Consider the following 15,203-nt stretch of genomic DNA (forward strand, 5'->3'; position numbering starts at 1 on the left):
GGGTGTCCCCCGGGGGGGGGAGTTGGCCTCTCTGCGGCGGCGGGGGGACCTCTCCGTTATTTTAGCGTATGCTTTGCAGAGCGCCCCGGCGTGTGAGGCGTTACCCGGTTAAACTGGAATCGGCGGAGGACGAGGCCAGCCCCTCCCGGTCCCGAAAAGGTACTCTGCGGCCCGCATACCGCTCCGGACTGCCGACGGGGAGTTCGGGCCTGCCGCCCTGCCCTGGCCCCGCTGGCAGAGGGAGCTGCCCCTGGCTTCTGGAGGCCTCCCGCTAAAACGAACCCCCACCCGTCCACACGGGTTTAAAGCAGACCGGAAAACCTGCTTTTGCATTTGCTTTCCTGTGCTTCTGCTTTTAACCCTCCTGTTTTCTGTCACCTGGTCCGTCAAAGCTAGGAACTTTCCGTGTGTGAAATAAGAGGGAAGGAACCGCCATTTTGTCGCGTTTCCAGAAGCCGTCCTGATACCACCAGCTACCGCCGGGCCCGCAGCAAAACCACGAAGCCCGGTAACGCAAGTCTTGCAGTGTACGCACACGCCGACAAACACGGCCCCTGCCCCAGAGGGTTTGCACACTTCAGGGCTCACAAACAGTCTCCCCGAGCCCGACGGGGCAAGCGTCGAGGCTGCGGGCAAGCATCGGCACCAGTGGCAGCAGCCTAAAACCTTAAAACATGGTGTGGGAGGAAACCCTAGTCCTAAAAATATCGGTCGCTGGTGAGCGCCTGGGAGGGAGCTGTGCCTGCGAGTCACCCGCTGCGTCGCGTTTTGCCTCTCGCCTTTTCGTGGGCTTCGCTTCTGTCTGGTGCCGAGCTCTGCCACCGCACCGGGCTCACAGACTCCTGTGTCTGCACAGGGCTCGCCTGCTGACTCGGCCCTCTCGGGAAAGATGGGAAAGGGCTACAAGGTGGTGGTTTGTGGAATGGCCTCGGTGGGAAAGACTGCGATTTTGGAGCAGCTTCTCTATGGAAAGCATACCGTTGGTGAGATATTTTTACTTTTGGTGGGGGGAAGGGGATTGTTTCCTTTTCCAGCATCTTGTTATGTGTGGGCCCAAAAAAACCCAGTAACCAAGGACCGCAAACTGCACTGAGGTGAAGGAAGAAATTAATGTGGTTTTGTTGCATCTCTGGGCAGTTCTTGAAATCTGTAGTCCCTTACTTACCGATTTTTAAAAGAGGCTCGGAGAAGAACCCTTTCCGTGATGCTCCCAGTTACAAAATAGGTGAATGTTTACAAAGAAACAAACACAGGAAGCAGGTGATGTGCTTGCTGCCTATTTACATAATATCTCATTCCCTGAAAGATGCTGTAGATGCCTGAAAAATAAATAGATGTCACATGATGAGTGGAGAGACTGTTTAGACTTTTGTTCCGTCTTCTTAAAGCTTTATTTTGCTTGGTTTTGGCTAATATTTAATCAAAGCACTGGAAAGAAAAACAGCTCAGCTTTAGGCCCACGTTCTGTACTGAACTTCAAGGGCCAAGCTTCTCGGGTCTCAAAAGAAATCCTCCTTTGGAAAATGGACTTCAGAGAGGAGCATGGGATGTCTGAGACTTGCTGTGCACAAAAGAAAGGGAACGAAGGCAAAGCCGGCTTGTTTCCCTCTTTTTCCACGTGACTTGGCTTTGAGAGGAAGGGCAACGATCGGCAGGCTGACAAATTATTCGTGCCTCACCCAGAAACAAGGGGTGGCACCAGGGGTGAATCTCAGGGCTTTGACCAAAGACGTCTAGTCAGTTTGTATCTTTTCCTTGGGCCGGTAAATTAAATGTTGGGATAAGTTACTGGATAAACCCTAGGATTTCTAGAATGGTGTTTTGCAGGCACTACGCCTTTGAAATGTGGGGATGGGAGGAATTTGCTGGCAAAGCGTGATATAGAACTGCATGCTAATACCCTTGTCTAAACGGAGGATTTCCTCTAATGTTGCAGCAACATCTGTTTCCAGCATCCTACCGAGCCCTATGCACGTAGTCCCGTGTAGCTTTCAGCGAGAAGGTTGCAAAACCTGCAGGCTGAAGGTTTTTCCCTTTGCTACCGACCTGCTTCTCCTCTGCACTGGCCTGGGTGATTGTCAGAGACACCCGAGCAGCATGAGCAAGGCCACGTTACTTAAATCGTATTGCATTGCATTACTTCCTGCCCCAAGCTCCTATTAGTGAGCCAGGCAGGAAGGATATTCGGGTGTTGCTGATCGGAGGAGCTATTTATGGAGCCAGCCATGTACACGATTATACAACGTCATGGATACTAGCTGACATAACTGGCGGGAGGCCTCGTGCCCGGGGTTTAGCTGTGGGTGTCCCTCCGTCGCTCCCGAATGCTCCGCTCTAGCTCGGCCACTGTGCAACGCGGACTTCCCACCCCCACCCCTTAAAAAGATCAGTTTTTCTTTCCTGCAGCCCTGCTCTTATTTTTTGGAGTTAACAGTAAGGGAGGGAGCAGCTGATAGGGGGGGGGGGGGGGTGCAGTGCAAGGGGAGAAGGAAGAAAGTAGTCTCCTGTTCTCTATGATTTTGGTCAAATCTTATTCCCAAGACATTTGGAGAAAGAGGGCAACTAGCAGAGTCAAGATCAGCGTATGGAGAGAGCTCATATGGAGCCACAGCAGCCCCAAGGGATGAGCGGCTATGGCCCAGCACGTTTGGTATCACCCGTGTGTGCCATCAGGCACGTTCTGGGGGATGGACTGATAGGTTGGTGTTTCTGGCTGTCCTGCTGAGTGGTCACTGTCCTCCCTGCTGCTTCCTCAGCCCACAGGCAGTTCTGGCAGAGAGTGCCTGAAGTATAGGCTGGTGAAAATGGTTCCCAGAAGATCTTTAGCTACTGCTCCAATCTGTATTGATTTAACCCTTAAACTGCAGAGGCAGGACACCACTGTGAGGGTCTCACTGGGCAAGGACAGAGTTTGAGGAATGGCAAGTCTTTGATTGCCTCTTAGCTGAGCTGCCTTAAACTGCACAGAGACGTTGCTGATGCTACCGTTGCAGGGGTGGCCCATCCACACTTAAAACATGATTACTGAATCTTGATCCTCCTTTCCTAAAGCTTGCAAGCTCCAGAAAGCTGACATGTACATCTTGGCTGCTGGCCTCTTTGGCAGGAGGCAAAAAGGACTAGTGTGTTTGCTGAAAGCCTGTCTGTTCAGAGCCAACCAGCAAGGCAGCTCACCGGGTATGGCAACATGGACACAAGCTGTTTCAAAACCTGTGCTTCCTGACTGACATCAGGAGCAGCTCTGCGGCTGGTCCGAGGGCTAGGGAGCCGTGGGGAGGACTGCCAAGCTAACGCACGGAGTCTCTCCATTCCTGACGGCATCCCCATCCTCCTCCCAGTGACAAGAAGCATGCTCAAACTTGGTTGTAGGCTCAAAGCACAAGGTCTGGTGCCATCCTCCGGGGTGTCCTAGCCACTGACATGGGGGTCTCCTCCTGGTTGTAAATCAGCCATGAGTCTATGTCAGTACTCACGTGCCTCCTGTTGACTTTCCTGTACAAAGTAGTGGAACAGCTGCTATCAGGGAAGTGATTAGTGTCCTTGGAGGTTTCATGCTGTTATATAAAGCCCTTGGCTTTGAGCCCATGCTTCTGGCTGTGGGCTTAGCGATGGTGCTGTAAGCCCAGTTGCACAGTGTTTCTTTTCCTAGGAAAATGTGCACCTTCAGTTCTCCCTGGCTTGTCATGGATGAAGTCCCTAAGTGCAGCCGTTGCTTACATGGTCAGCAGCTAGCACTCTTGCAAAGGCACTAAGATTGCTTGAAGTCAAAGAGGAGAGAGTACTTGGGATGGAGGAATACCCCCCAAAAAGAAATATCTGTGTCCCTAGAACCTGTGAGCAACAACGTGTGGTACTGGGTTTTGTGCTAGGCTTTAAAACTGCAAGAGGGGCTGTTTGCCTTGGGCACTAGGATGAGAGAGGGCAAAAAGATGAGAGACACTGTCAGAGTCGTGTAAAGTAATGTACGTATTGCATAGCAGCCTCTCTGGCTAAACTGATATGAGGAATCAGACAAAACCTGAAAGGAGATGTCTGAAACGGGTGCAGATTTAGCTTTGAGTCACGTAGGGATTTTATTGCTATAGGTCAGGCCAAATAGTTGTTAAGGCTTGCACATATGTATACAGTTGCCTGGTACCTGGGATGATCTCTCTTTTTGTGGCTTCAGTGTTGTTTTTGTCCAAATCCTTCACCTTCTCTTGCACTCCTGAAGAAAGGAAGAAAGAGGGGACAGTCTTTCCTCCTCAGTCATGAAATGGGTCCTTGACTGGCAGTAGAAGATTGTCCCACTAAATACCTGTGGTACCTGGCACTGCTTGGCCTTAGCTCTCTTGAGAGGACTAACAGGAGAGCTGCTGGCTTAACTTTGGCATGGGACATGTCTGTAAAGAGGATAGGTATTTTTCCTTAAACAGTGTCCCTGTTCAGTGACGGTGCAGAAAGGAGTCTTCCATCTGCCTTTAAAATATCTCTGGCCCCTGAACCTATGGTAAAGCTTATGTGGTGGGTTGACCCTGGCTAGATGCCAGGTGCCCACCAAAGCCACTCTATCATTCCCTTCCTCAGCTGGACAGGGGAGAGAAAATACAGCAAAAGGCTCATGGGTTGATAAGGACAAGAAGAGATCACTCAACCAATTACCATCACGGGCAAAACTTACGGACTACAAAACTTTTGACTTACGGAAAATTAACTTAATTTATTGCCAATCAACTAGAGTAGGGTAAAGAGAAATAAAACCAAATCTCACAACACCTTCCCCCCACCCCTCCCTTCTTCCCGGGCACAGCTTCACTCCTGGATTCTCTACCTACGCCCCCCAAGCAGCACAGGGGGATGGGGAATGGGGGCTGCAGTCAGTTCATCACATGTTGTCTCTGCCGCTCCTTCCTCCTCAGGGGCAGGACTCATCACACTCTTCCCCTGCTCCAGCATGGGGTCCTTCCCATAGGAGACAGTCTTCCACGAACTGCTCCAGTGTGGGTCCCTTCCACAGGCTACAGTCCTTCAGGAACAGACTGCTCCAGCATGGGTCCCCCACGGGGTCACAAGTCCTGCCAGAAAACCTGCTCCAGTGTGGGCTCCTCTCTCCACGGGTCCGCAGGTCCTGCCAGGACCCTGCTCCAGCGTGGGCTTCCCACGGGGTCACAGCCTCCTTTGGGAACCCACCTGCTCTGGTGTGGGGTCCTCCACAGATATCTGGTGGGTATCTGCTCCACCGTGGACCCCCATGGGCTGCAGGGGCACAGCCTACCTCACCATGGTCTTCCCCACCAGGGGCTGCAGGGGAATCTCTGCTCCGGTGCCTGGAGCATCTCCTCCCCCTCCTTCTTCACTGACCTTGGTGTCTGCAGGGCTGTTTCTCTTACACATTCTGACTCCTGTCTCCAGCTGCAGTTTCTATGCCCACAGCAACTTTTTTTCCCCTTCTTAAATACATTATCCCAGAGGCTCTACCACTGTCGCTGATGGGCTTGGCCTTGGCCAGTGGCGGGTCCATCTTGGAGCCGGCTGGCACTGGCTCTGTCAGACATAGAGGAAGCTTCTAGCAGCTTCTCACAGAAGCCACCCCTGTAACGCTCCCCCCCTCCCCCCCCCCCTACCAAAACCTTGCCACACAAACCCAGTACAGCTTATCAGCTCAACAGGAGATGAGAACTCTTCCTGTAGAAAACACGGTTTTCCTTATCTCTGCCTCCTGGCTGTGTAAATAGCTGGTATGGTCAGGTTATTCATAAGCAGTTACTTCAAATCACCTTGCTAGCTAGAAATGATAACTCCATATATTACTGTGCTAGAACTCATAACGAGAGAATTTGCCTCGCTTGGTCTCAGCTGGAGGGATTTGGGGTTTTGGCTTTCACAGCTCCAAAGATGTGGAAATTAATTAACCAAATTATGCATTCTTGCACCTTTGTTTCTTAAATCAAACCACCTCCTGATAGACCTGCAGTCAGCTTTGCATTTTAGAAATAGATGAAAATGGAGCTGAATGTGTGCAACTGAGTGTCACAACCATGGCTACTGGTTGGTGGGACCAGTACTTAACTAGCAGCTAAATCTAAAGAGATCAGCTCCCGTTGAGGCCTGTCCAGCTCTTCTCCGATACGCTGTCATTTGAGATCTAAGTAAGCAAAACCTGTTATCCTGCAGTTTACAAACACAAGGAGTAGCAGGCTTTAGGAGCTCTTTGCTAAATTCCTGCTGGAAAGAGGGAGATTACACAGGAGATCTTCAGAAGGACTCAAGAAGACACAAAATTTGCACTGCCTTTGTATTCAAGAGTCCCTTGGGAAATTCTGAAATTCCATCTATCTTGAATTCTTGCTTTATTTTGGTATTTGCAATATTTCTGCTTTGCCTAGTCTGAGTGTGCAGTATTCATTAGTATATTGAGCCTTTTCTTTTCCTCTTTGGGAAACCACTAGGGGTTGAAACACCATCCAATTTATGACTGAGGCTTCCCCTTGCAGTTCCTCTGTGGCAGCAGTCGGTAACGTAGACAAAGACCTTTCTGCCTCTCCCAAGACTTGCACCAGCTAAGTAGGCACTAGAGAACAGCATCAATCTCCTTTCTATTCCTCCTTTCCCTCCCTTTTTTTCATCTTTAGTTTCCAAAGAAACCATGAGATTGTTCAGTCTTGTTAGTTCCCCTTTCCCCCCATAGCTTCTGAACCTGAAAGCTGGTTCCATCTGCCCATTCATCTGTGTCACAGCAGTAGATATCTCAAAACATGTTTCTGTAAATTTAGAAAAAAACTGGTAGCAGGAAAGAGAGAAAAGGCCCATGATAATGCTCTCCTCCAAGGAAAACCTGCTTGAGCTGGCAGCAGTTTGCAGGGCAGTAACTCCCCAGCACAAGCTGCCCTTGCCCGCGAAGGCGGGAGGATGCCTGGGGATGCCAGTGAAGGAAAGGAGAACCAGGGTCATTATGACAGGGAGGATGGGATGGTGCCAGACACCTTCCTAGGACACTGGGCTTTCCTGACTAGTTTTGCCGCTCGTACAACAACTTGCCTGGCACGTGTTTGAATGGGACGGTACTAACAAGAAGTGTAAATATCGTTGTCAGGAAGATGGGGCTAGCATGTGGTCTGGGCTTTAGAAGCAGGGCCTAGAATAAGGTGACACACGTATATCTAAAAAATTATCTGTGTTTGCTTAGGAATCCGCTTGCATATACTCCCTCCCCCAATGTACATAGGTGAAATTTCATCTCTGGAATCTGATACTGATGCATAAATTCCAGCTGCCTCCAAAGTGCCTGTCCGTCCCCATCCCCCCCCCCATTTCACATCAAAATTTGTTGCTCTGTTGTGCTGACTTAAGTCCCAGGTCTTAATTTTTCCTCTTCGTTTTCAAGTAGGATGTTAAAAGACGTAATTTTCACTGCTACTTTTAATGCCATTAAGAAGAGACTGTCACAGGAGAGTGTGGATATATCAAAGACTGTCGAACTACAGTGCAGCATTTAGATGGTAAAAACCCGTACAACATTATTCATTGCTTTCTAAAAAGAAAACTTAGGTACTTACGGTTCATTCCTTCTTGCCAAAGTAGTATTTACTGATGCTAGATATTTCCTTGACTTGTCTGCACAATGCAACGAGGCAGAGCAAGAAAAAATACAGTGCTAAATCCAGAAAGGGCTGTTACCTACTTCGGTCTTTAAAAATGCCCTTGTAACACATTCTCCAACCATACGGAATGCGTTTGTGCTTCCTCTTTTTATTAACCTTTGTTTTGTCCTTCTGCTCTTAGTTTTGCTCCCACACTTTAGCATGGCTATATTTGGAGGCAAGATAAATTAATTCACTGCAAATCTAATAAGAGTTTGATCTATGAAGACTGCACAGAGAGGGGCAAAAAGAACAGCTTGTGCCACTTTCTTGCACAGGAATGCTGCATACATCATGGAAAACCATCCGCGTGGGTGGAATGCTTTAGCTTGTTTGTCAATGTGAAGTATTTTGAATAGTGTCATTGAATATAGCAAAATCCTTATTTTCACAGGCCAGATAATCCCTTGTGTTTTCTTAGACAATGCTGTAATATGGTCCCTTTTTGGCAGACAAAGAGAATAATGCAGGACTCATTATTGTAGCCCTGCAACAGCAAACAATTCATGTATATAGGAGTGCAGTGGAGGCAAAAACGTGGATTGCAGAGGGTTTATATGAATACTTAAAACCAAGTCTGAAAGTGGCCCAGCTACACTATACATAGTTTGTTGGGACCTGTAACCTTATGCACCTGCATCCAGGGGGAACACAGAGCTAAGGTGATCTATGTGTTCTCAGGTTTGGCTTGGAAAAAATAATTTTAATTAGTTCAAAGTAAGCTGCCTTGAATTACCTCACATTTACCACAGGGAGAGGAAGGAAGGAGAGCCAATGTGCAGATAGTTACCATGGAGCAAGTGATATATATATATATATATGAAAGCTTGTTACCTTATGCATGCTCTTACCTTGCAGTAAATGAGCTTGCTCCCATTAGCAAATCTGAGTCATTTTAAATCCCTAAGGGATGGAAAAAGCTCACTGTGTATTTGAGTAAATATAGCATGCAACTTTGCTTGCATGCAAACATCCCCTTCCCTTTCTGGCTTGATTTCACTTGTTGGTTAGTTGTACCACCAATACCCATTCATTTCCAGAATTATTCCTTTGGCTCCTGCTTCTGCCATATGATCCAGCTCAGTATGAAGCAAAGAAGTAGGCTCAAGATGTTAGTACGTGACTATCTGGTGTTCCTTGGCTGTTCTTCCAAAAGGGTATGTTTGGGCAGACCCATTTGCAGCAATTTGCAGAATTGGTACACTGGGTGGTTGGAGTTTGGGAAACCTGGGGGAAGAGCTGTATATCTTATCCTATCCTGAATATGCACATTGTATAGATCAATTTTACAAGCATAACCATGTTCTCATATATTAGATGGCTATATTTACGCAGTGTGACTATTGTAAATAGCTGGTGTGGTGACCTATGAATATAGCCCTTCATGGGGATGTCAGGCAAGGTCGAGTCCAGGTCAAGTCACTCTGGAAAACATGCACTGAAAGCTATTGTGGAGTAAAATTCTGCGGTACTGCAAATACTTCTTATAGTGGTGCTGTACTTACACCAGCTGAGCTTTCCTGCTTCTTTTAAAACAGGCTTAGATGAAGGTGCCACAATGGAAGATGTGTATTTGGCATCGGTGGAGACAGACCGAGGCGTGAAGGAACAGTTAAGGCTTTATGACACCAGGGGTCTGCAGGAGGGCATAGAATTGCCAAAGCACTATTTCTCTGTCGCTGATGGCTTCGTTCTCGTCTATGCTGTGACCAGCCTCGAAGCTTTCCAAAGAGTTGAACTGCTCAAAAAGGAGATCGACGTCTTTAGAGACAAAAAGGAGGTAAATGCATAGTGCCTTAACTGCTTGGCTTATTGCTGTATCAGTGATAGGAAGTTAAGGTTGCAGAGCATAGATTTTGTTTCTGTAAAACTCGCACACAAAAGAAAACGAATGTATCCACAGCCTTGGGCAATCCAGCAAAAGGAAGCTTTCTCATGCTGGGAAGCCTAATTCACATGCCATGTAGGTCATGCAAAAGAATGCTTTTTTTTTCTCTCCTTACTTCCTCTACTACAGCTAAAATTGTTAGCTGAGTGCACCAGCCAGGACACTTATGACTAATAAAACATATGGTCTACAGCAGTGCGGTTCATATGTTTTTTTAGGTATTGTGCACGGGAAGTCAAGTGCATAGAATAATATAACGAAGGGCATTATCTTTGTTTGTTTTGTATTCATGTACTTGATGGCTTACAAACTAGTGTAATTGACAATGGGTCTCCCAGACATTAGTCAATTGGCAAAGCAGCTTTAATGTATTTTAACAACCATATTGAATCAATTCAATTGTGTGAAATGACTGCTCTATTTTCCCTTAGAAAGCAGCTAGTGTTTTCAGCTGACAGTGTTCCAGCTTAGCTAAACAAATATAACTTGCATGTGGCATTAGCATTATGGCTTTTCCTACAGTATCTTTATATTCTCGAGTAGTTTTCCCTGTTAAATGTCTTTAGCCTACAGCTTTCCAAATGTCTGGTTTATGCTGTTAAAAAAAAAAAAAAACAACCATGCATGAAAAATTAATTGGATAATGGTAGGGAGAGAGTTTTCAAAAATGTAACTTGTTTAGTACTGACAGCACATAGGGTGGTGGAGGAAGGCAGGCTCCAAGTTTGACAGCAGCTGAACGTGCAGTCATAGGAGAGGTATGTTAGCTGGTAGGGCTGGTGTGAGCTGCAGACTGTCACGTATATCAGGGATATGGGAGTCAATCATAACTCCCCTGCAGGGCAAGGAAAGGTGGACAAGCAGGAAACTTTTCCCAGGCACTGTGTTTTGTGAGGGCCCCAAGATGTTATTTTACAGCATGTTGTAATGCAGAGAGAGAGTCGCAACCCCACAGGGTCTGCATCCCTCTCTTCTGTGTTACCTGCCAGAACTCTTCTCTCTTGTGGCATGCAGGTATTTTAGAAAACAGCCAATTTGCTTATCTTCTGGGAAAGGTTTAAGTTGTGATCTTGACTGAGGATAACATAATTGAAAGAGTGGTGCCCACAATAAGCTGGATAAATTAGTTTTATTCCTGTGATTTCTAGTCCATATAAAATAGGCTTTTAAGCATAGAAGGTGAGATCGGGACCCCTACCTTGAGATAGCATCAGCAGACTTAAAGTCTGGGCTCTGCTAGAATGCATCCTTAACCGAATTAGGGATGTATCTCAACAAATGCTGTTTATGAGCTGGCAGAACTTCACTTTGTTGAGTGGCACAGTCCCTTGTTGTGTGGCAGATGACAGAAAGCACTGATGGCTGGTTCCTTGCCTCTGCTGGCTGTGGGGGCCATCCAGCACGTACCTTAAAGCCCGGCCAAATGTTATACTAAATAGAGGTTGTGTTCTGTCGTACTGACAGAGCTTAACCATAGGTAAAATTCAGTTGGAGCATGTGGTAAATACATATGAAGATTATAGCTTCTTTCAAAGCCTTTGCAGAGGGAAAAAACATTTTTCCAAACACCCTGGGCTGCTATAGAAAAGAAAGGAAGGCTCAGACCTCACACGAACAGGACAAACATCTCTAGCTGGAAAGAAACAGAAGACATCCTGGAGTTAGCCTAATGAACAGGAAAGAGCAAGCAGGTGTGGCCACAGCAAAAACCCCAAATCATCAGCAAGAGAGGACTTTATCACTTGATCTTTGTCAAACCACTAGTGTAGAGATGAGACCAGAGTTTGACTAAGGACCTTGAACTATAAATACAGGCATGGTTTCCCCTAAGAGCTCATGCTGGTAAAACATCTTTAGAAAATGGTTAACTTAAAATAACCAGGAGCAGCAACTTTAAGTGGTCAGCACTATCTTCAGCACTTCCTAGAACTGAAGTACCGGGCAGGCCACTGAGCTCAGCCACACGGTACTGTCTCAGTGATATAGAAGTCACTTGATGGATCCTTACAGCCAAGGGTCTGAACGGATACAGCCATGCTGCTCTTGTTAGCTAACCAGCTGCTCTCAAAACTGCTTCGGAGAGGCTGGTGCTGGTGCTTACCTGACCCTGTCAGCAACAGCAGGCTGTCCCCTGAGGTCCCTCGCATGGCTTAGCCTGCCTGCAGGAGCAGGCGGCCAGCTGGCCTGGGCAAGGGGCACAGGAGCTCAGCGTGCCCGGGCTGCTCGCACAGGCTGCCTTCTGGCAGGTTTGGCTTTACTTACATTGCGGGTTGGGGCTCAGGAAAAACAAGCTGGGCAAAATCCACAGCTGTGGGGTCCAGGCTTTCTCTGCTGCCTGCATTTTTTCATCACTCAAGCATCTGCTGCTCTGACATACTCAGACGTCATGCTCCTGTCATTTGTCTAGGGCAGCTCAATTGCCAAGTAAATGGAGAATAGGTCTGTTTAACTTTGGCTCTCTTGGGTATTGTCTCCCTTTAAGCAATCAGAGGGAGAAGGGGAAGTCCTGCATATCCTATGATTAAAACCAACTCCCAGCCCACAGGTAGGTGAGACTAATTCAAATCCCAGACCCTGATCTTCCAAACTACACACAGCTTACCTTGTGCCAGTGCTAAGTTCAAGAACAGGTCTGAATTGTGTTGCTACTTGCCTGCTGTTTAAAAGCATTGTGAGTGGTGGATGCTTTTTGTATAAAGCTCACCCTTTCCTTTTGTTTGTAGGTAACAGTTATTGTCTTGGGAAACAAAACTGACCTCCTGGACCAAAGGCAAGTGGAAACAGAAGCAGCACAGCAATGGGCAAGAGCTGAGAAAGTGAGACTGTGGGAAGTGACTGTGACAGATCGGAAAACATTGCTTGAGCCCTTCACCTTCTTAGCTAGCAAACTCTCCCAGTCCCAGAACAAATCAACATTTCCCTTGCCTGGAAGGAAGAGCAAAGGGAATAACTGTGATAACTAAGCTACCTTAGCATTGTCTGCTGCTGCCAGGTCACAGCCTAAGTCCTTCCTGTGCCATTTGCTTCTCACAGTTTCACTTAAAGCAATAATCTCATTCAGCAATAAAATCAGCAAGCTTATGGCTAAGAAGTATCCTTCCTTCTCACAGACTTGGCTTGAGAATGTCACTGGTGGTAAAAGCCTTAAAAAGCACTTCATGGGAGGAGTTACCTTGCAACAAGGGTTATGGAGGAGGGAGGGACAGGTGGATACCTCTCTAGTGGGGGCTTTGACTATGCCTGAATACAGCCATGTTGAGGGACAAATCAAGAAGCTTATCATCAAGCAATCCCCCTGCAGATCTATAGCCTCTAGCCACAAATAGTACTAGCTGCAATAAAGCATTCAATTTGGAGAGAGGATATGTTTGAAATGGCAACAGTCCTTTTACCTTGACCTTAAACAGGGTCACAGGGCTTTCTGATGCTGCAGGAGGCTGAGGTCAGTGTGTTGCTGCAGGAGAAGGGTTTGGGGCAGGAGGAACAACTACCAGCAGATTTAGCCACTGAAGTTCTGCTAGTGTCTGGAAAAAAAAAAAAAAAAAGAAAAAAAAAAAAAAAATTGTGGGATATACTAGAACAGATCTACCCCAACATGAAGCTTGTCAGCAGCGTTTGGCAAGTAGTGCTTTCAGCTCAGGAATTTATTTGTACAAACCAGAAAAGCTCTCAGAGCACTTATTAATTTAACTGCAACCTGAAGGACAACATAGCTGTACATGGTTTTTTTTCCAGCACATCCAGTACAAATCAGTCACATTCACATAGGTGATAATTTTACTGAGAAATTATACACAGCAATTTTGTATGCTGGAGGTACTGCCCGGGCTCTGCTCAGTGCATTGCATAATACTTCTACCCAGCTGTTCAGCCAAGCTGCAGTAATCCACCATCGGTATGAAGCTACAGGCCAGATAACAACCGGTACAAAGTGCTGCACTACTTTGTGAGAGGCGGCTAGGGAGTGTAGGAGGCTGCCTTTTGGGAACATCCCCATGGCAAACGCCCAGAAATACCTGTACAAATGGCCTTGGTCTTAATATGCCACACATTGTCCAACGGCAGGAGCACAACTGTACGTGCTGTATTTGACTCTCCACACTGGTAAACCTGTGCTGCAGGAATCTGCTGTCCTAGGTCAGCCTGTCAGTAAACTAAACAAAATTGGATATAGAGGGACAGAATGAGCAACCGTTCCCAGAGAGAGTGGCCAGCTTTTGGCCTCTGATAACCTCTTGTATTGATACTAGCTTTTCTTTCTGTTTGAAGACAAGAGTGGAAAGAGGGAGTGAACTGAAGTACCCAGTTCCCTCATTTTCCACTAAATTAATGTTGTTTTGAACAAATATTGAGAATTTTACTGTGAGTCAGTAAAACCACAAGCAATATTTGCACTGTCATAACTGCTAAATAGTAAGTGTGGTTAATGATCACAATTAAGCTGTGTGCTTATAGCATTGCTCTTCCTGAATACTGACAAATAAAGTCCATCAGCATTACTAATGTTAGAGCAGCAGTACAATTCACTAAAAACTAAGCAGGTATTCCTACCTTTATAATGAAGGTAGACGAAACTGCTTGTGTGCTTTGCTCAATATAGTTTGGATCGCTGTGGCCAAGAAGTAAGATAAGAGAGCAATTACGAATGAGCAAGCTCTTGTAATGTAGTGCTAGAAACATACAATTGTTTCCATTGCAACACTGCAGCTGAGTAAGCACTATAGCATGACCTCCCCCAACCTGGCTAGTAATAGTCATTGTCCCCAGTGATGCTGCAGAACAACACTCCCTCCTCACTCATTTCCTACCGAACACACGTGTCCTCAAGGCTTCTTCCTACCCAGAAGACTCGGCATCTGCCTGCATGCGTGGAAAGTGGGAGTGACTGCAGAGCAGCAGCAGTTCACCTCCTTGTTGCAACCTCTCACCAAGGAATTGGTTATGTTCCTCCTCTTCGGCTCTGCAGAACCATTCTTCTAGACGGACTTGATTCAGCTTTGGATGAATCAAAATAAGCCAAGATCTTTGCTAACCGCACATTGTCACTGAAGCTGACCCTTGAGCCCAGAGAGTGCAGGTTAACAAGTCAGAATTAACGTAAAATGTGTGGAGATGGAAGGAACAGAGATGACTGGTTCCTGTCCAGTTCTGCACCCTGCAGTCTCAGTGCCAATTCCACCACCAAGACTGATGTGACCTGTAGGCTGGCAGCGCCATGTCATGCGAGATCAGCTTGCTCACTTGCTCCCCTGGACGCTCAGGACTTGACAATGTTTTAAGAAAGGCAAGAGGAAAAGGAATCTTCTGAATGACTAAGGCCATTTTTCCAAACAGGTTACATAAAGGCAAACACGTTATCTTTGATTTGGTTAAATTAATTAGAAACAAGTTTAGATCACTTTGGGCATTCACATAAACAACCACCACTGTTTTCTTTTATAAGCTTATTCTGATGCTTTTTAAGCACTCAAACCAATTGTCTTTTCTAAATACCGCAGTATTTTATTGACAAGTGATGGAAAATGTAGTGTCTCCTCTGCAAACAATCTACACACAGTGGCTGGTACTGCGTAAAAATGGAACACACTGCAGTACAGTTTTACATAGGGTTAATAAGAAAAGTACAGAGTATAACGTAGCAGCTAAAGGGCAGAACACATATTTCTTCTTACCATTTCACTGACTTGAAACCTGTC

The 15,203-nt window shown here is 46.6% G+C and overlaps 1 protein-coding gene across 3 annotated transcripts; it reads left to right on the forward strand.

Annotated features, from left to right (window-relative positions):
• The first annotated feature begins 63 nt into the window (after positions 1–63).
• On the forward strand, positions 64–12,669 carry NKIRAS1 (NFKB inhibitor interacting Ras-like 1). Of its 3 annotated transcripts, none has more exons than XM_010584369.1 (4): positions 64–159; positions 857–983; positions 9,158–9,399; positions 12,231–12,669. In XM_010584369.1, the coding sequence occupies exons 2-4, from the start codon at positions 890–892 to the stop codon at positions 12,468–12,470; spliced, it is 576 nt and encodes a 191-aa protein (XP_010582671.1). In that variant the 5' UTR covers positions 64–159; positions 857–889; the 3' UTR covers positions 12,471–12,669. The 3 variants fall into 3 exon arrangements, with proteins under 3 accessions (XP_010582671.1, XP_010582672.1, XP_010582673.1); XM_010584370.1 differs by lacking the exon at positions 64–159 and adding an exon at positions 366–508; XM_010584371.1 differs by lacking the exons at positions 64–159; positions 857–983 and adding an exon at positions 8,639–8,776.
• Positions 12,670–15,203: the final 2,534 nt, after the last annotated feature.

The sequence above is a fragment of the Haliaeetus leucocephalus genome, unplaced genomic scaffold (genome assembly GCF_000737465.1).
Source record: "Haliaeetus leucocephalus isolate CR32 unplaced genomic scaffold, Haliaeetus_leucocephalus-4.0 Scaffold973, whole genome shotgun sequence".
NCBI lineage: Eukaryota > Metazoa > Chordata > Aves > Accipitriformes > Accipitridae > Haliaeetus > Haliaeetus leucocephalus.

Bases quoted from the DNA above. Each gene is read 5' to 3' on its own strand.
- NKIRAS1 (XM_010584369.1), top strand. From the start codon at position 890: ATGGGAAAGGGCTACAAGGTGGTGGTTTGTGGAATGGCCTCGGTGGGA. The intron at 984-9,157 runs GTGAGATATTTT...CTTTTAAAACAG, and splicing joins CTATGGAAAGCATACCGTTG to GCTTAGATGAAGGTGCCACA. The intron at 9,400-12,230 runs GTAAATGCATAG...TTTTGTTTGTAG, and splicing joins TCTTTAGAGACAAAAAGGAG to GTAACAGTTATTGTCTTGGG.